The 24,484-nt window shown below is 38.2% G+C and overlaps 1 protein-coding gene across 3 annotated transcripts in view; it reads left to right on the plus strand.

Moving 5' to 3' along the window:
* tbxas1 (thromboxane A synthase 1 (platelet)) overlaps nt 1–23,637 on the plus strand; it is a 97,250-nt gene extending 73,613 nt beyond the window's left edge. For all 3 annotated transcript variants that reach the window (XM_079825527.1, XM_079825526.1, XM_079825528.1), the window contains 4 exons: nt 16,701–16,789; nt 18,837–18,974; nt 22,036–22,198; nt 22,310–23,637. In XM_079825527.1, coding sequence (XP_079681653.1) covers nt 16,701–16,789; nt 18,837–18,974; nt 22,036–22,198; nt 22,310–22,405 — 486 coding nt within the window. In that variant the 3' untranslated portion in view covers nt 22,406–23,637. The remainder of the gene's footprint in view (nt 1–16,700; nt 16,790–18,836; nt 18,975–22,035; nt 22,199–22,309) is intronic.
* Nucleotides 23,638–24,484: the final 847 nt, after the last annotated feature.

A 24,484-nucleotide genomic window follows, 5' to 3' on the forward strand; every position in this document is an offset into this window, starting at 1 on the left:
GTTTTCAACAATAATGATAATAATTGTTTATATATGTATAATAATCAGCATATTAGAATGATTTCTGAAGGATCATGTGACATTGAAGACTGTAATGATGCTTAAAATTCAATCACAGAAATAAATTACATTGAAAAATATATTAAAATAGAAAATAGTTATTTTAAATTGTAATAATATTTCACAATATTGCTGTATTTTTGATCAAATAAATGCAGCCTTGGTGATTTAAAATCTTACCGACCCCAAAACATTTGATCGGGATAGTGAAAATAAAGGAACTACACTCATTTTTTAAAGTAAATTTTAGACATTAAAACAGACTCTTCTAAAGGAAATCTACTCGTAATTAAAACCTAATTTAATACTATTATCTGCACATTAAACTGGGATGGCAGAAAGTATCAAAAGCATTGAAATGATACAGACATCAGCTTTAAAGTTTCTAGAACTGCTACTGCACTTAGAAAATGTTGAGATCAGTCATTAATTTGCTCAAGAGTGTATTTGTGTGTATATGCATGAAACCGCTCTATCCACTGCTTAAGGGAATGCTTTATGCTACTATTGTGCTTCGGGTTAAAGACAGCAGAGGAATAAAAGAGAAACACCCCCTCTGGATGTAGAAAAGGAAGGGCAAAGTGAGAGCCTCAAGATTTCTCTGTTTTACTTTCCTCCTTTCGTTCCTTCTCTTTCCGCTCCCTTCTCTCCCCAGGGCAGTATAAGCGGAGCAGGATTGAGCTAAAGTACGTGAGGCTGCATACGTCACACTGAGTCCTCAAACCGAGATATTTCCGTCCCACCAGCAGGTCATCAGTACTTTTTCAAGTGCTCTACATGTCCCAAATGACTTCTCAAGCAGACACACATACACAAACACACATAAGGCATGTGCATTCATGCACAAACAGTCATGGTCCACTGCGTCAGCCCCCTTGCAATGTTACCTAACAGGGTTTTCATATCAACCAGCGTTGTATTGAATAAAGAGGCACTTTCGCTAAGTTTCCGCTGAACAGATGCCTCCATTGTGTCGTTATGATGTTGATACTGTGGAAGGAGCGATATGACTCCCTTGTTTGTTATTTGGTCTTTGTGCCGGCCGTTTCGATCTCCACCGCATGTGTAATGGAACAGAGCAGATGGAGTCATCAAACCACTGCTGCCACTGTAGAAGGGCCGGAAAATATGTAAGGCCCCTTGGGACAGGAAGGAAGGAGACTTGTAATGTGCCTGATTTAAGCAACCATAACAAATCCTCCACCAGTCAGCTGCACCTCAACCTGACACGTGTGTCGAATGTCAACAGCTAATCGACGCTTGCCATTGTTTGAGAACCACCTTCGCTGGGGCTCCTGGGGGATATGCAAATGACGCATACACTGTGGCATTGAAAATGTGTTTTATTATTTACCTGCCATCATTAGGCTTATGCAAATACAGCTTGCATGTATTATACATGATATCTGTGTAGTATGTAGGGATGTGCTAAAATGCATACTTTCAAAATCAACTAGCCAAATTCATCAGTCTTAAGGACATTGTGTATAACTAGCCTGGTTGGATTTCACCTGACCTCTTTACAATTTCTAGATTTTTTTTTGTTACTTTTAATGGAAATCTTTATACACACACACACATACACACTATATTGCCAAAAGTATTGGGACACCTCTCCCAAATCATTGAATTCAGGTGTTCCAATCCCTTCCATGGCCTAAGGTGTATAAAATCAAGCACCTAGGCATGCAGACTGCTTCTACAAACATTTGTGAAAGAATGGGTCGCTCTCAGGAGCTCAGTGAATTCAAGTGTGGTACCGTGATAGGTTGCCACCTGCGCAATAAGTCCATTTGAATCACGCTTTTCTGTCTGGCAATCCAATGGACGTGTCTGGGTTTGGCGGTTGCCAGGAGAACGGTACTTGCCTGACTGCATTGTGTCAAGTGTAAAGTTTGGTGGAGGGGGATTATGGTGTGGGGTTGTTTTCCAGGGGTTGGGCTTGGTCCCTTAGTTCCAGAGAAAGGAACTCTTAATGCTTCAGCATACCATGACATTTTGGACAATTTCATGCTCCTAACTTTGTGAGAACAGTTTGGGGATGGTCCTTCCTGTTCCAACATGACTGTGCACCAGTGCACAAAGCATGGTCCATAAAGACATGGATGAGCAAGTTTGTTGTGGAGGAACTTGACTGGCCTGCACAGAGTCCTGTCCTCAACCCGATAGAACACCTTTGGGATGAATTAGAGCGGAGGCCTCAACAGGCCTGGCCTTACAAATGTGCTTCTAGAAGAATTGTCAAAAAGTCCCATAAACACACTCCTATACCTTGTGGAAAGCCTTCCCATAAGAGTTGAAGCTTTTATAGCTCCAACTCCATATTAAACCCTATACGGATTAAGAATGGGATCTCATTAAAGTTCATGTGCATGTAAAGGCAGGCATCCCAAAACTTTTTGCTTTTTTTTAAATATATATATATATATATACACACACACATGCAATCTAAAAAAACTTTATTAAAAATTGATTTTTACATTTAACATTTAAATATTAAAGGTCCTAGTGACTAGTTCAAATATCCATCTTTCTCTCTCTCTATATATATATATATATATATATATATATATATATATATATATATATATATATACATTTTTATTTTATTTAAAATCTAAGAAAATCTTTAAAAAGATCTATTTTGAAATATAAACAAATACTCATTGACTGGTGCTTCTATATACTGTATGTATATGTATATAAATCTAAAAGAAAACTTGATTAAAAATCTAATTTTAAATACCCTAGTGACTAGTTAGTCTATCTATTCATCTTTCTATAAATATATTTTTAATTAAAAATCTAAAAATAAACCTTTATAAAAAAAATATACAAATCCTAGTGACTGGAGTTCATCCGTCTATCCATCCATCTACATATGTAAATACAGATTAACTAGTCAACCTTAAAATAACTAGTCATTTATGTACGACTAGTCAACCATCGTGACCCGTCCCTAACAGCATCCTCAATGAACATGTATTTTTAATCTGTACTCTCTGAGAAACGTGGAATAATTTACTAGTCTGCATTGCTTGCATAATAAGTGAAGGTAAGCATTCCTGTCTGGCAAAGGCAAAGGTGACCGAAATCATGTGGATTTGTATCCACCGTAATGAGCATTTTTAGCTGCACACTCTGGCAGAATCATGATGGCAAAAACCCCTTCATAATTGCTTTTGCAGCAGGGAGCCTCATGACCTGTCATTTGATTGTCCATTACGGCTGTATTTTCCTCCACATTGAGTCAAATTGAATAAAAGGTGTCCGGGGTTTGTGGTGGGGGGTTAAATCCTGAAGGCCGCGCTGGGCCGTAATAGCTCTATCACAGACACACACAGCAGTCCCATGTGAAGCACATAATGAGCATGAGGCACATGTATGAAACGCCGGTGGGTTCATGGCCTAGCCGAACGGACAGCCTTGATGAAGCCCAATCATTGTGAATGAAACCGAGATGCACCACTACCCTGCATTCCCTTCTGGAGATTGGATATATTCAGTCTGAAATCTCCTGATGCTTCTCTAAACATTGGGCTAGAACCGTTCAAACCTTATTAACTTTTGAATTAATAAAAGGAAATGCACACGGAATTCCAATTCTTTAAAGCTGGCCAATCAGCTGCAAGAATCCCAGACCACAATGCCAGTTTTATCGCAAAAATGTGTTTCATTTGGGTTTTGGTTTTGTATAGAATTGGGTCCATCTGCTGTGGCTTTATTATTGTTTGTTTTCCCCACCACTGGGTTTCAGAAGCTCTAATGTATTTTTTTTTTCTCAACTGCACCAAAAAAGTACCTAAGATATATAAATTATATATTTGTGTGTGTGTGTGTGTGTGTGTGTATACACTCACCTAAAGGATTATTAGGAACACCTGTTCAATTTCTCATCAATGCAATTATCTAATCAACCAAACACATGGCAGTTGCTTCAATGCATTTAGGGGTGTGGTCCTGGTCAAGACAATCTCCTGAACTCCAAACTGAATGTCAGAATGGGAAAGAAAGGTGATTTAAGCAATTTTGAGCGTGGCATGGTTTTTGGTGCCAGACGGGCCTGTCTGAGTATTTCACAATCTGCTCAGTTACTGGGATTTTCACACACAGCCATTTCTAGGGTTACAAAGAATGGTGTGAAAAGGGAAACGCATCCAGTATGCGGCAGTCCTGTGGGCGAAAATGCCTTGTTGATGCTAGAGGTCAGAGGAGAATGGGCCGACTGATTCAAGCTGATAGAAGAGCAACTTTGACTGAAATAACCACTCGTTACAACCAAGGTCTGCAGCAAAGCATTTGTGAAGCCACAACACGCACAACCTTGAGGCGGATGGGCTACAACAGCAGAAGACCCCACCGGGTACCACTCATCTCCACTACAAATAGGAAAAAGAGGCTACAATTTGCACAAGCTCACCAAAATTGGACATTTGAAGACTGGAAAAATGTTGCCTGGTCTGATGAGTCTCGATTTCTGTTGAGACATTCAGAATTTCGCGTAAATAGAATGAGAACATGGATCCACCATGCCTTGTAACCACTGTGCAGGCTGGTGGTGGTGGTGTAATGGTGTGGGGGATGTTTTCTTGGCACACTTTAGGCCCCTTAGTGCCAATTGGGAATCGTTTAAATGCCACGGCCTACCTGAGCATTGTTTCTGACCATGTCCATCCCTTAATGACCACCATGTTCCCATCCTCTGATGGCTACTTCCAGCAGGATAATGCACCATGTCACAAAGCTTGAATCATTTCAAATTGGTTTCTTGAACATGACAATGAGTTCACTGTACTAAAATGGCCCCCACAGTCACCAGATCTCAACCCAATAGAGCATCTTTGGGATGTGGTGGCTTCGTGCCCTGGATGTGCATCCCACAAATCTCCATCAACTGCAAGATCCTATCCTATTAATATGGGCCAATATTTCTAAAGAATGCTTTCAGCACCTTGTTGAATCAATGCCAGAATTAAGGCAGTTCTGAAGGCGAAAGGGGGTCAAACACAGTATTAGTATGGTGTTCCTAATAATCCTTTAGGTGAGTGTGTGTATATATATATATATATATATATATATATATATATATATATATATATATATATATATATATATATATATATATATATATATATATATATATATATATATATATATATAATATAATATAATGCTGACCCATAATTTTTAGTAAAATACCTTGTAGTTATTCTCAAAGTTCTGCATATTTAAGTGCTGTTGAACTTGATTCTATCAGAGCAACAGCATAATTGTTGCATTACTTTTATACATGTTGTGATCTGCTCTATTGAAATTTGATGGCCATAACTGTCTCTCTGTTGTATAATAGCAAAGAAGACTTTAGCTTGGGATACGTTGTTCTCAAAGGTGAACTTGACCTTTAGGGGCCATTTATGTGTCACAGTTTTTAACTAAAAATGGAAAACTATTTATGCATAATGTCTGTTAATTTACGCGGTAATGGTAGCCTGACAAGCCAGACCCACATCAAGATGTTGGGTCTGGGAACACACCATTGGCAGGGCTCAATCCGAGGGGCGGGATAAACGGTTGTCTTTCAAATTCCCTCTGCACGCAATAGGAGAGCGCTACAACCAACCAGAGCAACAAAGAAGGTGAAGCGGAGCTAGTTGATAGTTTAAACTTCTGCCGTATCCGGTCGGCAAAACTCCGAACACATCTACCATTTTTAAGAATGACTTCAGTGCCGTTCTTTGCTCTTTTCTCAAAGAAAAGCTTAACTCCAAGTCTTCCAGAGTCACGGCCAAAGCCGATTCGAAAGACCGTTGTTCGCCAGCTTCTTTGTTTATGAGTAGCACGCAGAATCGCCGCAATTCTGCCGTCATTATGTTAATCCCGCCCACCGACTCTATACACGATGTGATTGGCCTGACTAGAGTTTGGTTTTTCCAGCTCGCAAGCCAACGGAGAGTTACTAGACGCCCTGGCTGCAAATTAAATTTGCTGCCACTAGGGTGCGTCTAGATTTCTAGGCTATGGTAATGGCCGCTTTGGGGGCCTGAAAGCGCAAACTTTCGAAAATGTTTTTGAAAACTATACCCTTATCGGTAACACTTTACTTGAAGGGGTGTGCATAAGACTGACATGACACCTTCATAATCATGACATGACACATTTTTTATGCATGTTCATGACAACTTTCATTAAGTGTCTTTCACTCAATTATGTCATTTTTAATGCAATGACATTATTTGAGATGTCTTAGTTATGACAACTTGACATAAACCAGCACATCATAACCTGTTCGTGTCTTTGTCATGAAAACTTGACATTACCAAGACAACATAACCTGTCATAAACATGACATAGCAGATTAATTATCAAACTTTTTTTACTTTTAATACTTTTACAAGTATTAAAATATTAAATATTATCCATATTAAGTGTTAATACTCTGTCAAATTATTTTATAACAGTGTCATTAATATTTTCCTTGACCTAAACTGCAGTGGTACAAGTTGAATTTGTCATTAAAATGTCATTAAGTGTCAATACTCTGTCAAATTATTTTATAACTGTGAAAACTCAAAATGATAGAGTGGCACCACTGGTTAGGTGTACGCCATTATGATGGTGTCTTAGCTAGACTTATCCATGATGTAAAAAAGCATTTCAAGAAAATATAAATGTGTGGGATGCTGTAATTAACTGTTAAGGAAACTTTTTCTTTAAAAAACATTATGAACTGACGCTGTTATAAAATAATTTGACAGAGTATTAACACTTAAAGACATTTTAAATGACAAATTCAACTTGTACCACTGAAAAAAAGATTTATGACAGGTTATGTTGTCTTGGTAATGTCAAGTTGTCATGACAAAGTAATCTCAAATAATGTCATATTTGCATTAAAAATGACATAATTCACATAATTTGTGTGTGTACAATCTACAGATCGGCCACAATGCTGAAAAAAGTACACAGCAGTAAAGGGGTGACACTCTGAAACATCAAGAGTGTGATATTGACACATCCAATCACACACACACGCACACTTATACACACACACACACCTATGAAAAACTGAACCTATGAACCACATTTGGAATTTAAAAAAAATCACAGCTTCATCAGAATGATATGAAACTTGGTGACTTTTCTAGCATTTGGTATGTAAACACACCAAAAAATTGAGGGCATGATTCAAGCATGTTAAGTGGTCGTAAAAAAATACTCCCACTTGTGCTCTTCGGTCAAAAATGACACCATAGGAAATGAATGGGAAATCTGCAAAAACACAAATTCACAGAAAAAAAAATCTATATTTCTAACAACAACAAAAATCTAAAACTTTATAATAAATAGTCTTTGAGATTTTTTTAAATATATATTCAAATCCATCAACAAAAAAATCATTAAATGTGTTCAAAACAGAACTAGGGAATTCTCCATAGAGACCTCTAGTGATTACACCCATGGTTGCATGATTTCTTAAATAATTCCAAAAGAGGGCGCTAATCTGCCTTCAAAAAAATATATTTTGAAGGCCTAGTCTCTATTTTAACCTGGAATACTGCAATAATAAAAAAATGTAAAAACAAATTTCAACGGCAAAAATAGACCATAATTATTGCATAAATATAAAAAAATACCATCAAATAATCTCAAAATACAAAATTAAAAAGAAAAAATATTATTGAAGAAAAATAAATTGCATTGGTTTTACTGAGGTGGAGGATGTTTGATTTTTAGGTGTCCTTATGACCGGAAAGACAACCAATGCAACCCCTAAACGAAGAGCACCAGAGGGTTAAGCACACCCCTTCAAGCAAAGTGTTACCCCATTGGGTCATCTTTAGTTGTCTTTGCAGATCCATATGAAAGGAGACCGTTCATCTGTATGAGAAAAACGCAAAGGAAAACTTTTCCGTTTTAAGTATATCGTTGTCCTGTAAATGTACGCTCAGTCTCCAGATCCAGGATAAATGATCTCCTCATAATTGGGAGTCGTCCTCCACACAAAACTCACATTCAGGTCTGGCACCATTCTGATTCCATTCACTATTCCCAATCCATTCAGTTCCAAAAGGACCAAATCTATTGTTTGTTCTTGTTGAATCTTCAGCTTCACTTGCGTCAATATGCCAACCGAAATTGTCTAATTTTCAGACTTTTCTATGCCTGTGAGGCCTTGTGACTGGAGCTGGGACAAATTCTCCTCCGTCAACTATTCAGACCATGACAAAGTATTGATTTTCTGCTCAGGTGATTTTAATTAGGCATTTTTAATTAGTTTGCCTATTGTTTGTCCTTCATTCTGGAGTTCAGGCATTGGCCAGAACTGTATCATTCATACAGCCGGCCCACAGTCTTCTGACATAGGCTGTCTCTAGTTGATAAGAGCACAATCAATGTCTGTGACACTCCCTGCAATTAGCTTCCCTAATTAACCATTTGGCCAAGGAAATAGTCACCGCATGGGGCTGATTTCCAAGCTTGAAGGAAACCAGAGGTGACGATTCACGGGTTTTACAATTTACGATTCTAAACTGCCAAAAACCTGTCCATTTCATATATACATATATTAATCTGACTCTTAATCTTTAAGATTTACTTGAACTGATCTGTGGTTTTAGAAACACAATAGGTTTTCCAGCCTATCTGCACCTGTTCCACACTATCAGAAGACAATGCAAGATGAGACTCATTGTGTTTATGCAGTAATGGCACCCTTGAGCCATCTCTTGTCTGAACATGCATGCCTCCATCACTATCAATAACAATAAATAACTCTTTCTGTTTAAACCCTTAAGGGATGGGCGAGACAAAGAGCCATATTTACCGTTCTCAACTCGTAGGTACCGTTTAACCTGCGTTTTCCCATAGAACTGGAGGGCTACACTTACAAAAAAAGGAAGGGGACTAAAATGGGAGAATAAGATAATACCCTAGTGAAGAAAAATGCATTGTAAATACATTTTGGTATAGGTTATTTCATACTAAGAATACTAGGAATACTTACTGATATAAATATTATAGTTAAACTTTACTTGGAGTACTTCTTCATTGCACAATGCACATTTCTTAATATTAAGCCTAACATCTGTTTAATATCTCTATTAGTAAGGATAGTATGATCTCTGTATGATATCAGTCTTTAAATGCAAGATATTTAAAGTGTATCTAAAGTATATTTTGCAATAGTTCCATTTTAGCACAATCAAATATACTTTAGCAATCCAGAAATAGTCCAACTAAAGATATACTTAAGTACATTTAAGTACAAAATTTGTTGTTCCAATTTAGCCGACTTTTTCCCACGGTTTCACAGACAAGGCTTAAGCTAGTCCCGTGCTAAAAGGCATGTTTGAGCTGTTTTAACTGAAAGCAAACTGACAGATCTTAAAATATGTAATTGCCATTGTTTTGTCTCAAGATGCACACCAGTAATGTTTTTTTTTCTTTCTTCAATAGATGTCCTAATTGAACTAAGGCCTAATCCTGTCTTAATCTAAAGCCGGGTGCACACTGTGCAATTTATAATAGTCCTTCACAATTGTTCCTTGTCAGACTGTACGAACATGATCCCCTCTGTAAGCCATGTCACACTGTAAGATCTAAGTTGCCATTAATGTCTGACTGTACGATAGTCACGGCGCGCACACGCAAGAAAACTCATCCGGAGTTTTATATTATCAATCAGTGACAGTGAGCTGCATTACACAGGATTGAAATGGTGGCTACAAAGAAATCTCAAGCGCTTATTGTGGTCATAGTATGTCTTGAAAAACGAAGATAATTTGTCTTCATAGCCCGCGAAACAACAATGGCAGCCCCTACGGATGCGGTGTTTATGGAAGTCGTACATGTTATTTTACAAATAACGTAAAATAAAAGGTATACAGCTTCTCTTGCCTTATGTGCCATTTTTTATCCTCTGTTTCCCTCAAATAAGCAAGCACCTTTGGCAATAGAAATGATTGTAAATGAGCAAAGCCCCGTACGGTCCGCCATGCTTAGCTATCACAATTCCTTGTGCTCAGGCAGTTTGTCGTGACTTTGCCTGGAACGCTACAGTCGTGAGTCGTGGTTTGTTGTGACTCGTGAGTCGTGACTTATGGGCTCAAAAACCTGCCTGGAACGCAGCATAAGTATATCAATTTAGTATACCAAAAGTACAATTTCAGGGTATTTACATGAAGTACATAAATATGTAAATGTATTTGTAGTATTCATAGCATAAAATAAATGTATTTCAAATACAGTTTAGAGTATATTTATTTTTCACTAGGGAAACAAGTGCTTTTCAATTCATACTGTAGGTTTGGAAAAGTCAAGCATACCAAGGGAAAATATATATTTTTTTTAATAACTACAACCTATAACTGTAAGGTATAGATTCGAGTTCAGAAGTTTGGGGTTGGTAAGATTTAATACGTTTTTGAAACAAGTCTATTATGCTCATTTGGTCAAAAATACTTAAATATTATTCAATTTTTAAATAACTGGTTATTTTAAGTTTTTAAAATTATTTAAAAATATAATATTTTCCTGTGATGGCAAAGCTGAATTTTCAGCAGACTGAAATTTCAGTGTCATATGATTCTTCAGAAATCATTCTAATATACTAATTTGATCAAGAAACATTTGCTATTATCAATGTTAAAAATCTAAATATTTTGGCAATATGTTTTGTTACTTTGGTGGGTTGCCATTTGATGTCTGCATCCTGATGTAAAAACCAGTTGAGGACCACTGATATAATGTAAGCTATATGCAAAAAATTCCTATCACATACGCAAGCGCACATATCATGGGCAGCTAGCCGTAAACAGGAGGTTAAATGTCTAAAATTCAAGAACTGATTGATAGCCTGTCTCCTCTATGACGTGAATGAAGGCAGAAGCATAAATAAGGGAGATGGCAGACGTGAAGAGGCAGGCTGCCTGCGCTCCAAGGCCTGCGAACACTTCACACACTCTCACGCAAGAGAAATGAATCTCATTTTCTGAAAAGAGGCTGATATTAATACCAAGAGGGCACAGAAATATGCAGGGAAATGAGTTGTTTTAGCGGGGTGCTCCTTTGAACACGGCAAGGCTTTTTTTGTCTCTCTTGAAATGAATTTGAAGGAAACGTTTGAGTATTTTTAGGTCAAATCATTACCGAGGAGACCGCATTTCTTGTTTTATTAATTCCAGTGGTACGGCCCTTTGGATTTTAATTATATGTTCTGTTACTTTTTAAGTGACTTTTTTTATACTTAATGAGAATACATTAGGTTACTTGCAATGCGTAATGTGTTTGTTATCGCCATATGAGAACAAGGAAATGCGCCTGTTGTGAATTTAGAAACATGGTAACATCTGAGAAACATCTTGATCTCTAAAGAACGGCAATAATCAACATGTTTGAGGGTGATTGGCATATTTTAGTCCCAGAATGTGTTTTTTGTTTCTACACCAGTGACCCATGAGCTTTTAATGGTTGACCTCTGTAGCCTTGCTAAGTGTCGGTCTACAAACAAGGTTAGCACCAGAAATACTCCCTGTACATGAAAAAAAGCAGAGCTGAAGAAACCCTTGCATTTGCTTTATATTGGGTTTTTCGTTTGCTCTTCTTTAGCCACTTCAGGGCCAAATTGTTTGCAGTCTCTAATCTAAGTGGCATTCAAGCCATACAGGAAAGGTATTGCACATGCATTATAGCAACATTGTGCACAATCTATTATAGACATCAATTTTTGCACTGGGCTTTTGTTTGGTTGTTTGCTTGATGAAAGCTTAAAAAAGAGAATCAACCGAGACTTTCAAAAATTGGCTGGCCTATCTACAGGGTCGTCTGACCTTGCTTTGTGATTTTAGAGGCATCAGTGTGCATTCAGTGGAGATAAATTTAGTCATACTGAGGCTGAAAGTCAGAGAATAAACAGAGAGTCTGTCCTTTCAGCAGCAATACGGGGAATAGTTCACATTCTCTCAAAGAAATTATTGAAATAATAATTTTGTGCCAACAGAATCTAAATGACCTCTTTTATACTGAAACAAATGGCACAGAGGGGTAATATTGATCACATTGTAGTTTCGGGCAGAGATTAAAGGGTTAGTTCACCCAAAAATGAAAATTCTGTCGTTAATTACTCATCCTCATGTCGTTCCAAAACCATAAGTCCTTTGTTCATCTTCGGAACACAAATGAAGATATTTTTTGATGAAATCCGAGAGCTTTCTGACCCCTCCATAGACAGCAATTTAATTAACACTTTCAAGGTCCAGAAAGATAGTAAAGTCATCATTAAAATAGTCCATGTGACTAAAGTGGTTCAACCTTGATTTTATGAAGCGACGAGAATACTTTTTGTGCGCAAAAAACAAACAAAAATAAGTGAATCACTTATCAGCGAGTCTGTTCTTGAAGAACACAAAGAAACAAAAATAACTTTATTAAACAATTTCTTCTCATCTGTGCCCGTCTCCTACGCAGTTTACGTTGTGAATACAGTGCAGCACTTCTGAGTTCTACGTCAGAACAGCGGCTCATCATTGGCCGACGCTGTTCACGTAAGCTCCACAACGTATGCGTTTGATGCTGACGCAGAACCTAGCCAATGGTGAGCCGCCGTTCTGACGTAGAGCTCGGAAACGCTACACTAGAGGTCTACACGAGTCCAAAAATTCGTACCCCAACCCAAAGAGACCCGTAATGTGCTACACGGAACCGACTCGGACCTGTCTATTATTTCAAAAGCTGGACCCGGACCCGTGCAGATCCGAGAAATGCCAAAAATGTAGTACCCGGAACCAGTGTTGGGGAAAGTTACTTTGAAAAGTAATGCATTACAATATTGCGTTACTCCCTTAAAAAGTAACTAATTGAGTTACATAGTTACTTTTTAAGAAAAGTAATGCGTTACGTTACTTATGCGTTGAGTTACTTTTTCGTTACTTTTTCTCACCTGGGCTGGGCTTGTTTTTTTTTTATAACAAAAAAGTTATTGAACAAAAAAGTTATTTTTTGTGGCAAGGTAAAGACCTCTTCATACAAAAAATTTAAATAATAAGCCTCAAGTTGAGGTAAAAAGGCAAATTCACGCATGAACAGTAGAGGGCGCAGCTCTGCTGTGCTGCCATGGATAATGGAAGAATAGGACGCAGGAGAAAAAAGTTTTACCAATAAAAACAATTTTTTTTTTTTTTTTGCTCATGGTTTAACTGAATCATCAAAGATCAGCAGCAAGACATTGGTCAATAAAGGTGCATACAAATATTTGTTTTATTTAACATATCATTATCGGAGGTTTGCATAGTACTCTGATTTTGCATTTGACCGATTTTATTCATTTTGAGGAATACTGAATCTTTATTGTGCAATTGAGATTAATAAATGCTCACATTTAATCTAGAACTACAATAACCATCATATTTACACACAACACCTCTGCACTTACTCTCGGTTTTTCTCAACTTGGGGACAGGAGAGCTGTCAAAATAAATGTGAAAAAGTAAATTGTTACTTTTTTGAAAAAGTAACTCTGATATTTTGTTGTAAATTTGAAAAGTAATGCGTTACTTTACTAGTTCCTTGAAAACGTAATCTGATTACGTAACTCAAGTTACTTGTAATGCGTTACCCTCAACACTGCCCGGAACCGACCTGGACCCGTCTATTATATGATAGCTGGAACCGAACCCGGCGGGAAGACAGACCCGACTGGACCCGATTGTCTCATATTCCACAATAAACTGCTATTAACAAGTGAATAAACAAGTTGCGAAAAAATATAACTTTTTGTCTCAGCCTACCTAAAGCCGTCGTCTCCCTTCCTTGTACCTGATTGTGATGCATTACAATCCTTGCCAAGAAAAAGTTCTATCCATTTTATTCCTCTCTTGTTCTTCCAAGCTTGCTTAATTCACTCATCATTTCAGCTGTAAAAGTCCACTTTATGTCACGGTGACGGATGACAAATGCGACTTTGCAGATTTGCATTTCGACTCAAGTTAACTTGCATAATAACTTGGACTGTTTGCCCTTTTTAACTAATAACGATTGCTCGTTCGGTGCCATGGCCGCTGACGTTAGCATTATTTATAATCTCTGTGAGCCAAGTCTGACCACCAAAACTTTAAGATTAAACAAGACGGTTCATTCATATTATTTTTAAAGTCATTACAGTCACTGCGGAAACTCGAATGACACGCGCTTGAGACTGCACTTGCACGTTAGCTGAAGTAACCTATAATATGAGCTTTTTTTACGCGATTTAAGCTTCATAGAAAACATTTATGTAACAGTTCACCTGAGATTGTGTTGCTGATTTGAAATATATTATTTAAATATGAGTATACATTATTACCGTGCGCTTGCATTAAATCTGTCCGCTTTACTTCTAACGGCTGAGAGAGAGAGAGAGAGAGAGAGAGAGAGAGAGAGAAGAGAGAGAGAGAGAGAGAGAGAGAGAGAGAGAGAGAGAGAGAGAGAGAGAGAGAGAGAGAGAGAGAGAGAGATCACTCGTGTTTTTTTTTTCTTTTTCCTAAACCTTATTTCCCAGCTCACACTTTTCTTATCCTAATTTTACAATCTGCAAGTTACACAAAACACACAAGCAGTGCTGATGACTCTGATCACGGCCAGGTGTATTCCGAGTCTGATCGACTCTACACACAATGTTAAAGGTGAACTATGTAGGATTTTTGCAGTAAAACATCCAGAAACCACTAGGCCAGTGTTATATATTTTGTTCAGTTGAGTACTTAGAATATCCCAAATGTTTTCAACTATTTGTAAATCGTGAGAAAATTGCTATTTTAACCAAGGAGCCGGGACGTGTGAGCTATGCGTGTGAGGGAGTCGCCTGTCGATTGCGTCATATCTGCGTCACCCTCGGTCTCCGGTTTTATTCAGTGAAACACTTTACTCTCACTGCATTGTGAACAAGTGTCATAGCAGCCGCCGAGCGAACGTCATAACTTCCTTTTCAACACACTCAGATATATCTAATACGATAAACAGAGCTGCTTTACCTCACACTCAGCACTGGAGAAGAGGAAGTGCCGCCGGCAACCGTGTCATAATAAAAGTCCCGCCAGCGACTATGCCATAATAACAGTCCCGCTCTTCAATCGCTCCTGCGGCCTTGCTCAGCTCCACAACACTCGCTCCTGCTCTGCTTCAGACTACAGTAATGTTAATAATCGCATCCATGAACATGATTTCTGCCCGAGTCCTATCATGACTCTTTTCCACCGGCTGTGAGATGAAGACCACATGTCCCGAGATTCTGCGCTCAAACGTGGCGTCATCAAACTACGCCTTTGTTTTGAACAGGCGACCTCTAGTGGACGGAAAAGTTACATAGTGTAGCTTTAAACAGACTCAGGACCCGACCCGGACCCGGCTGACCATTTAAAATATAGACCCAAACCTGTATGGGTTCCGGGTGCTCCGTGAAGACCTCTACTCTGCACTAATTTAGACTCTGTCAACAGAGTAAGAAAATGACACAGATGAGAAGAAATAGTTGAATAAAGTTCTATTTTTATTCGTTTTTTGCGCACAAATAGTATTCTCGTCACTTCATAAAATTAAGGTTGAACCACTGTTGTCACATGGACTATTTTAATGATGTCTTTACTACCTTTCTGAACATTGAAAGTGTTAATTAAATTGCTGTCTATGGAGGGGTCAGAAAGCTCTCGGATTTCATAAAAATATCTTAATTTGTGTTCCGAAGATGAACGAAGGTCTTACGGGTTTGGAATGACATGAGGTTCAGTAATGACATAATTTTCATTTTTGGGTGAACTAACCCTTTAATTAAACATATGTTAGATAAGCAGTACAACATTTCTCCATGGTCACCACAGTTTAGTCAATAATTAGTGGTGCTTGAAACGACCCTTACAAGAGCACCTTTTAGTCCCTAGTGAGTCTGTTGTTTGAAGAACACAACTACACCACACAAACCAGCTCGTCTACTGCAGCGAGACAAAGCGCTGCCCCTCTCACAGTGTTTCATCACTGCCATGTCACTCTACACTGGAACCACAATGACGCCCAACGAGAACTGACTACCGACAATGTAGCCAGACAATAGGGGGGCGGGCGCATGTGAAGGATGTATCCAGCGTGCCAGAATTTGCCCCTCTTCTCGCCCCGCTGCATCCTCTCATCTCTGCAACGGATGCTTTTACTGGCGGAACAGAGTGACTTTAGAGCCGCTAGTCATTTATAATGCCCATATTGCATGACTGGGGGCCTCAGAGGCCGAGGATGTGGGCAGAACTATACGGGTGCGTGCTCAATGCCTGACCCCTATTTTCACAGAGCCGTGCAGATATAGACTGCTTAGCACTGCCTGCTGGGCTGCGTCTGCTTCGGTTTCAGTTCAAACAAATACAATTTTTTTTTTTTAAGAAACTCTAGGTATCTCTTGGCCATCTGTCTGTACATAGTTAATAGACAATAAACATATTGATCACAAAGAAACAAATATAGTACACTGTATAGTACATTTTTATAGAATGTACCATTTTATGTTTTTTTTTTTAGAATGGACACTGATTATTGCTGCTGTGCTGCCACCTACTGGCCATATATGTTAACTACAAATATTTCAGTGCAGGATTGGTGTTGTCATCCTCGTTTTTCTTTTTCAGGAAACAGCAGATTACACTAATGTCCAGGAGCTGAAGTATTTAGACATGGTGATATGTGAGTCACTCAGACTCTACCCACCTGCATTCAGGTATGACAGCTACTATTGTATAACCGGTTCAAAACACATTATTGAACTTGCATGCACTTTTTCCCCAGAGTGAATCTTAAAGGCACAATACGTAAGATTTTTAGGTCAAAATATCCTAAAACCACCAGAAAAATGTTATACATTTGGTTGACTTGTGTACTTACATTATCCTAAAAGTTTCCTGCAATGTTTAAATTTTAACCAGGACACGCGACATGCGTTGCCTATCAATGACATCATACCCACGATTTTTATTTTATTTTGTAGAAACCATGGAAACACCAAAGACGCTTTAATATATTATCTATTTCATTAGATGGGGGAGCAACAGTTTTGATACATTCATCGACAGAAAACGAATCATTGTTATATAGCTCAACACAGTTAAGGCCTGTTCACACCGGGACGATTTTCGCGCACGTTTAACACCTTGTGACTAAACAAAGGGCGCCAATATGAGTGTGCACATCGACGCGCAAAATGCCAGGCGTAAAAACGTCATTTTAAAAACCCGCCTTGGGTTAGTTTTTTTTTTTGACGCGGCGCGTTTAAAAACTGGCTGACCAATGAGATCGGGGCTTTTGTTCAAGTGCCAGGAGCTGCTGAAGTTACAGTAAAACACGACTTGGTGGTGCTCAAGAACAAAACGGTCTTGCAGAGCACACATTGATACGACGAAGAAGTAGTAAGTAGACAAAGAAGACGGTGAGCTACTAATGCTGCTTGCCAGTTAGCAAAAAGTGTGTGAATGGTTTTGGCAAGCACGTAAATACTGTCTCTCTTCTTCTTCTGCGTGACAACCGAGTGTCAGAAGCGTTAAGTGCCGCAGCACCACCAGTGTACCGGGAGCGCCATCTACTGAATTTGCACGTTCACTCGGCGCATCGCCAGTGAAAATCGATTGGGTGTGAACACTCCTCGAAAAACACTGACTATAAGCGCGCGCGATATTTGTCCCGGTGTGTACAGGCCTTTAGTCTTTTTGGTTAAATCTTGTTTTCTTGATTTACTACTTGTTTACTACTTGGTTTAGTACCATATTTTACCATGCCTAATTTCAATCTAGTTTACTGCAGCGGGCAACAAGTGTCTCATAGTAGCCGCCGAGCGAACGCACAAAGAAGCATTATAACATAACTTTCAACACACTGAAATAATGTATCTAATATGATAAAACAGCTCTGTGTAACCCCACATATGCATGGCCGGAAGAAGCAGAAGCAGTCGTCTGCGGCACAAGCTACACCTTTGTTTTGAATAAGCGACCTCTAGCGGCGAAAAATTACATATTGTGGCTTTAATATATGATGTGTTTTATTAGACAGATGAACAACTGTTTAGGTACATTTTTCAACAGAAAACTGATCATTGTTATATAGCACAACACAGTTAGTCTTATTGTTTGAATCGCTTGTTAACTGATTTACCACGAGTACCATGTTTTTACCATGCCTCAGAGACGACACAGTTTTGTCAAGTGGCTAACATAGCATAATCCGAAAGAACTTTAGCCATCATTCAATATATATTAAAAATTAACTGCATGTAATTTAGCAACACAAGTCATCCAGCTTTTATTAATACGATATTCTAATATTGATCTAGATACCGCAGAGGTGCAACAAGTCTCTCATAACAGCCACCGAATGAACGCACAGAGTAACATTAAAACATAACTTTCAACATACCCAAAAGTATTTAGTATGATTGTTTTAAAACAGCACTGCGTTACCCCACATACACAATGAAAAGAGCGGACTGCAGCATTTGAATAATAAAAGCTCCGCTGGTCTTGAGACCGGTGTGTCCTGATTCATACCACCGTGACAATAATAATACTTTAATACATTAGCTCATCCATGAACATGACTTCTGCTCAAGTCCGTCGGGTTCCTTTTCATCAGCTGTGGAGCTAAAGACAACAACTCTCATGATCACATGCTCATTCATAACAAAGGTGTAGCTTGGTGAATAAGCGACCTCTAGTGGCGAAAACCTACATAGTGTGCCTTTAAATATCATGTTGTTTTTGTGTATTTCATCATAGGTTTGCTCGAGATATTGAGGAAGACACTGTCGTGAATGGCCAGCTTTTGCCTAAAGGAGGATCTCTGGAAATCCCTACAGGTTTCCTTCACTACGACCCAGATCACTGGACCGAACCAAAGAAATTCATCCCGGAGAGGTGAAAACTCTCTTTCAGTCAGTCATTTCTAAGCAGAACGGTTTCTAATGATCATTTGTATCTATGCTTTTATGGCTGCCAGCATTGCACAGCAACTGTTTTCCATGAGCTAGTCAAATTGAGTGATACAAATGTGATGCTAGTTTTTGTTCAAAAATATATATATTTTAGGGTATGTTTACACGACAACGATGTACTAAAAACAGAACAAAAATGATTTTGCTTTTTCGCGTACAGGCGACAAGGTTGTCAAAATGATCCCAGTTCTCACACAGATCTGCGAAAACAACAAAAAATGCTGTATTATGCTGCCAGGCCAGTAGTTGGCAATGTCACTTTATAAAAGAAACACTACGCACCTATAGACTGAACCAAGCGTGCCACACGAGTCCTGAAAAGGGTAAGCCAAAGCATCTCGATCACCCACAGGTGGCTGGATGCAGTATAGGTCATAAACCCTGCCCTCTCCATGAAATGTAATGGGACATAGACAAACTAAACAATTCCATTACATTTCAAATACATTTTTTCCAAAGATGGTTTCTGTAATTTCAGGCAGTTTTTATCTCGCTGATGTTAGTTAAAGTGTTCGTTCTTTAAATAAATTGGATTTTTAGTTAGTTATTTGATGCTAAAAAACAGGGGTGTGATTGACAACTTCTGAGCGATGTAGTCACTGAAGCACTAACAGACTTTTTTCAGGAACTTCGGGAGGAGAATTTAACTTTCATTTCTACATTTCTATAACTGTTTATTTCACAAAAAGTTGTTGATTAGACGGGAGTGTGGGCGGGACCTTGATATCGCAGCTCCAGTTCGTGCTCGATACCTGTTGATGCAAAGTCCTTTGTTAACTTCACTTGTAATGTAGTGGCAGGAAAAAATGGGTTCTTACTCCCGTAAACAAGTGCAAGACGAGTTTAATCAAAATTAATTTTGTATTAAAAAAAACAAAAATGTACAAAAATCCTGTTGTTTCCTGTATCTTGTATTACCTTTGTCAAACCTTTACCTTGTGTTACCTTAAACATTTAAACACAAGTTTTATCCATAAATTGATAGACAAGACGATAAGTTTCTTCCTATGCCCGAATCTGTTCAAGTTCAATCTTCCGCAACAACAAGTGGGCGTAACCATTAAAGAAACAGAACAGAAATGATACATCAGAAAACATAGGAAATAATACTGAAATGTATAAAACAGGAAATATCAGAATTGCCTCTCAAAGAAAGTTACATAATAATACTTTATCACTTGCAAAATCAACATTAACAATATACAAATTATTGCCATTTTAAATTGGCTCTTACAATACCCAAGATGTCAGCGCCATATTTGGACACTGGCGGCTTCACTTACTTCAATGGAAGGGAGTAAAGGCGCATCGTCCATCTTTTTTTTTTTACAGTCTATGGACTGAACACATAATATGCATGCGCATGATGTCACTATTTTCACAAATTCGCTTTTTTGTGGATTACATAGAGACGATAACGGTATCCTTTTCAAAAACCCAATTTCAAAAGATTACGTTTTTAGGCCGCCAAACCACGTAAATGAACATTTACATGTTGTGTAAATAACTTCCAAAACGCATAAAAAGTGTTTTTTTTTTTTATTGAAAACAGTGTCGTGTAGTTACATATACATTACTATTCAGAAGTTTGGGGTCAGTAAGAGTTTTTTTTAAAGAAATGAATACGTTTATTCAGCAAGGACACATTACAGTGGTCAAAAGTGACAGTAAAATACGTTTTTAATGTTACAGAGAATTTCTATTTCAAAAGCATGCTGTTCTTATGAACTAAATCAAAGGATCTTGAAAAAATTGATCTTGGTTTCCACAAAAATTAAGAAGCACAACTTTTTTTCAACATTGATAATAATAAGAAATGTTTTTTGAGCACCAAATCAGCATAATAAAGATTTCTGAAGGATCATGTGACACTCAAGACTGAATTAATGGCTGCTGAAAAATCGGCTGTGCCATCACAGGAATAAATTATATTGTAAAATATATATTATAACATAGAAAACGGCTATTTCACAGTATTAATGTTTCAACTTTATTTTTGATCAGATAAATGCAGGCTTGATGAGCATAGGAAACCGATGATACCCAGTTGTACATACCGTTGGAAGCTGGTGATTCCATTCAACCATTGTTGGACTGTCTTGATGATGTCAAGAAATGGTTAACAAATAACTTTCTCCAACTAAATGAGGACAAAACAGAAATTATTGTTTTTGGTCTCCCGAGATTAAGAGATGGGCTCATTAATGAACTTGGCAATCATTTCCCCTCAATTTCTTCCCAGGTTAGGAACTTTGGCGTCATCCTGGACTCTGAATTATGCTTATTAATATCAGCCGTTAAGAATAGTTATCAATTACGGATTATTTCTAAACATAACATTTTTGTCTTTTCAAGATTTGGAAAAGGTTATTCATGCTTTTATCACATTGCATTTAGATTATTGTAATTTATTTTACTTGGGTCATCTCTTGCGTGCCTCCAGAAGGTTCAAAATGCAATTTTAGTATCGCTCCATTGGCTCCATTTTAGGATCCAGTTTAAAATACTGTTGTTTGTTTGTAAAGCTCTTAATGATCAAGCTCCTCCTTATCTTAAAGATCTTCGTCTTCCTCATTCATCCATTAGTTCCTTAAGATCATCTGATAGGTATCTTTGGTATGTCCCTTGATCACGTTTAAAAACCAAGGGTGATACACCTTCTATTATCATTTGAAGAAGAGGCTGAAAATGTATCTTTTCTCCCAGGCGTTTTAATCCAATTTTCGTCTTTGATGTGGTTTTATTCTGATTTTCTATTAAATATTTTCTTTACTTTGTTCAGCGCTTTGGTCATCTTTGCTGTGTTTAAATGTGCTATATAAATAAAATTGACTTACTTTACTTACTATCCTAACCCTATCTTGTTATTTCAAATCATCTCTGTGGATATTCATGTTTTTTTCCCCCACAAGCTGTACACAGCTATTTTGTTTGCAAGCCTCTCCTGTGTGATGTGCTAACAATGAACTCTGTATTTGTCTCAGGTTCACTCCAGAAGCCAAGGCCAGCCGCCACCCGTTTGTGTATCTGCCGTTTGGAGCGGGGCCACGCAGCTGTGTGGGCATGAGATTGGCCCAGCTAGAGATTAAAGTGGCTCTTGTTCACATATTTAGGAGGTTTGACATCGTGGCCTGCGAGGAAACTGAGGTTTGTTATTATTTGACTGGAAAAGTGCAGCTTTTAGTATTCATGAAGATTTTGTTTTTCCTGAGGATGTGAAACAGATATAGGCAATATTTTCTCTTTTATGTCACACAGGTTCCTCTGGAATTGAAGTCGAACACCACCCTCGGACCCAAGAATGGTATTTTTGTCAAAATCACCAAGAGGGAGAATTTTGAGGACGAGTCCTGATATGGTTTCAGTTCTCGGCTGCAGTCTGATTGTAATCAAATTATGGAGAATCGTGTTACTTATTCTGAACTTATCTGACAAATATATCTGCGCTAATTGTTTGACTGATTTCAACACTATTCATTTACAAAGAAGGCACAAATGTACGCAAGAGTCAGTCTCAGCTGAAAAGCGTCACATACTGTATAGTATATTTGATAAAAAGGAACTAGGATGAGATGTCTTGCCTTATTGCCCACAAGGCATTTGATTTTATGATGATTCTACTTTGTATTTTAGTAAGCATGTATTAAGTAGATATGCAGTGCAGTACCAGAATAATGAGATTATTAAGGTTGTAGACTTTAGTAGTGAGAGTTGTGTGCTGTATTGTATTGCGGCATTAGCTTAGGTCATTAGGTTGAATGTGATTGTTTACTCAGGGTTTGAAATGTAAACTTTGACGACATATAATGATTTGAATCACTAAATAAATGGTTTATCAGTCAGTATATACATGATGTATTTAAATTCAATTACACATTGCAATATCTGATATCAAGCATACGCACATGAAAGAAGTGTGTGAATGTTATGAGCTTTAAACCACAGAGCTTTTATATAGGCTAGAATTCTGTGAGTTTGTTTCGTATATAAAACCACCTCACTGTCAACGTGGACGGTTCCACTAAGGGAGACCAGACTAACGACTTCCAAGACCTGCCACCAGGGGTCGCAGTGACTCCCCAATAATATCTTGTCTGTAACAGACCTGATCTGCTCCTTGTCTTCTAATGATTTCCTGGTAAATGTTGTATTATTAGAGCAATCGCATACAGTATCTTGTTGCTTTATTAGTGATTTGGCATTTCTACATTTTTGAACTACAAATTTAAGTAGCAATTTTTTTTGGGGTATTAAATGATGCAAATCTTTAGTTATTTGTCAAACTGTATTGTTTATAGCTGTGCTGTACTTTGCTTATCAGCAAATTCCCAGAGGTCCAAGAATATGATGGGCGAAACGGTAAGCAAAAGTTCAAAGTCAAATACTATCTGAGAGACTAAAGGGAGAGTTCACCAAAAAATTAAATGTTGCCATTACTTAGCATAAACATGAAACGTGAACGTCTCAATTGACCATAAAAGTGGTCAATACGCGTGAACTATATTTAAAGGGGGGGGGGGGGGGGGGGGTGTTTCATGCATACTGAGTTTTTTACACTGTTAAATACTTGGATTATCATGCTAAACAAGGACAAAGTTTAAAAAAAAAAAGTTGGACGTTTGATGGAGTATTTCTGTGCCAAAAATACTCCTTCCGGTTTCTCATAAGTTTCGGAAAGTTTCTTTTTTCCGAGTATGGGTCTATCTGACGTCAGATAGGGCGGAATGTCCTTGTACGGGCTGTACGGCTCTTCTACCGGAAGGGCGCGCGCAACTAGATCGAGCAAATGCTTTAGGGAAGTCATCGGCTGCGCTGCAGTCACAAAATGCAGGACAAAATCAACGTCACCAAAGATGTGTGTTTTTGGTTGTAAGGGCAAGACAACCATGCACAGCTTCCCAAAGAACCCAGCGTTAATGGGACAGTGGATGGAGTTTGTTTTTCCGGATCAGCAACGGAGTTGCGCAAGTGTTTTTGTTTGTTCCCTGAATGGTTTATAAACAAGGTACAGTTCAACTCCGGATTTGTAGCTCGTCTAATGCTGAAAGATGGAGCAGTCCCAGCGATTAAGGTTCACGATCATGCGTTGGAAGCAGGTGGTGAGTAAAACTGCTTCAAATGTCTTTGTGTTGTTAGCTATCGACTCGTTCATTCAAATGCGCTACTATTCCATTGTTTTTCTATGTAAACACGCACTAGTCTGACGTGCAAAACCATTAAGCTTGCTTCTGCTAACATTAAATCACATATAATAGTCCATAAACCAAATTATGTCCTCATAAACCACGAGTAAACACACAATGTTGTAAAACTCGCGAGCATGACAAGCCGCTAAGCAAATATAAGTAACATACCATTGAGACGTCCTGCTGTAGTCGTCGTTGCTGCTTCTCCTGTTCAATTTCAGCCTCTAGATCTGATTCTGGATCATAT

The sequence above is a fragment of the Gobio gobio genome, assembly GCF_949357685.1.
Source record: "Gobio gobio genome assembly, chromosome: 9".
In the NCBI taxonomy this organism is placed as follows: domain Eukaryota; kingdom Metazoa; phylum Chordata; class Actinopteri; order Cypriniformes; family Gobionidae; genus Gobio; species Gobio gobio.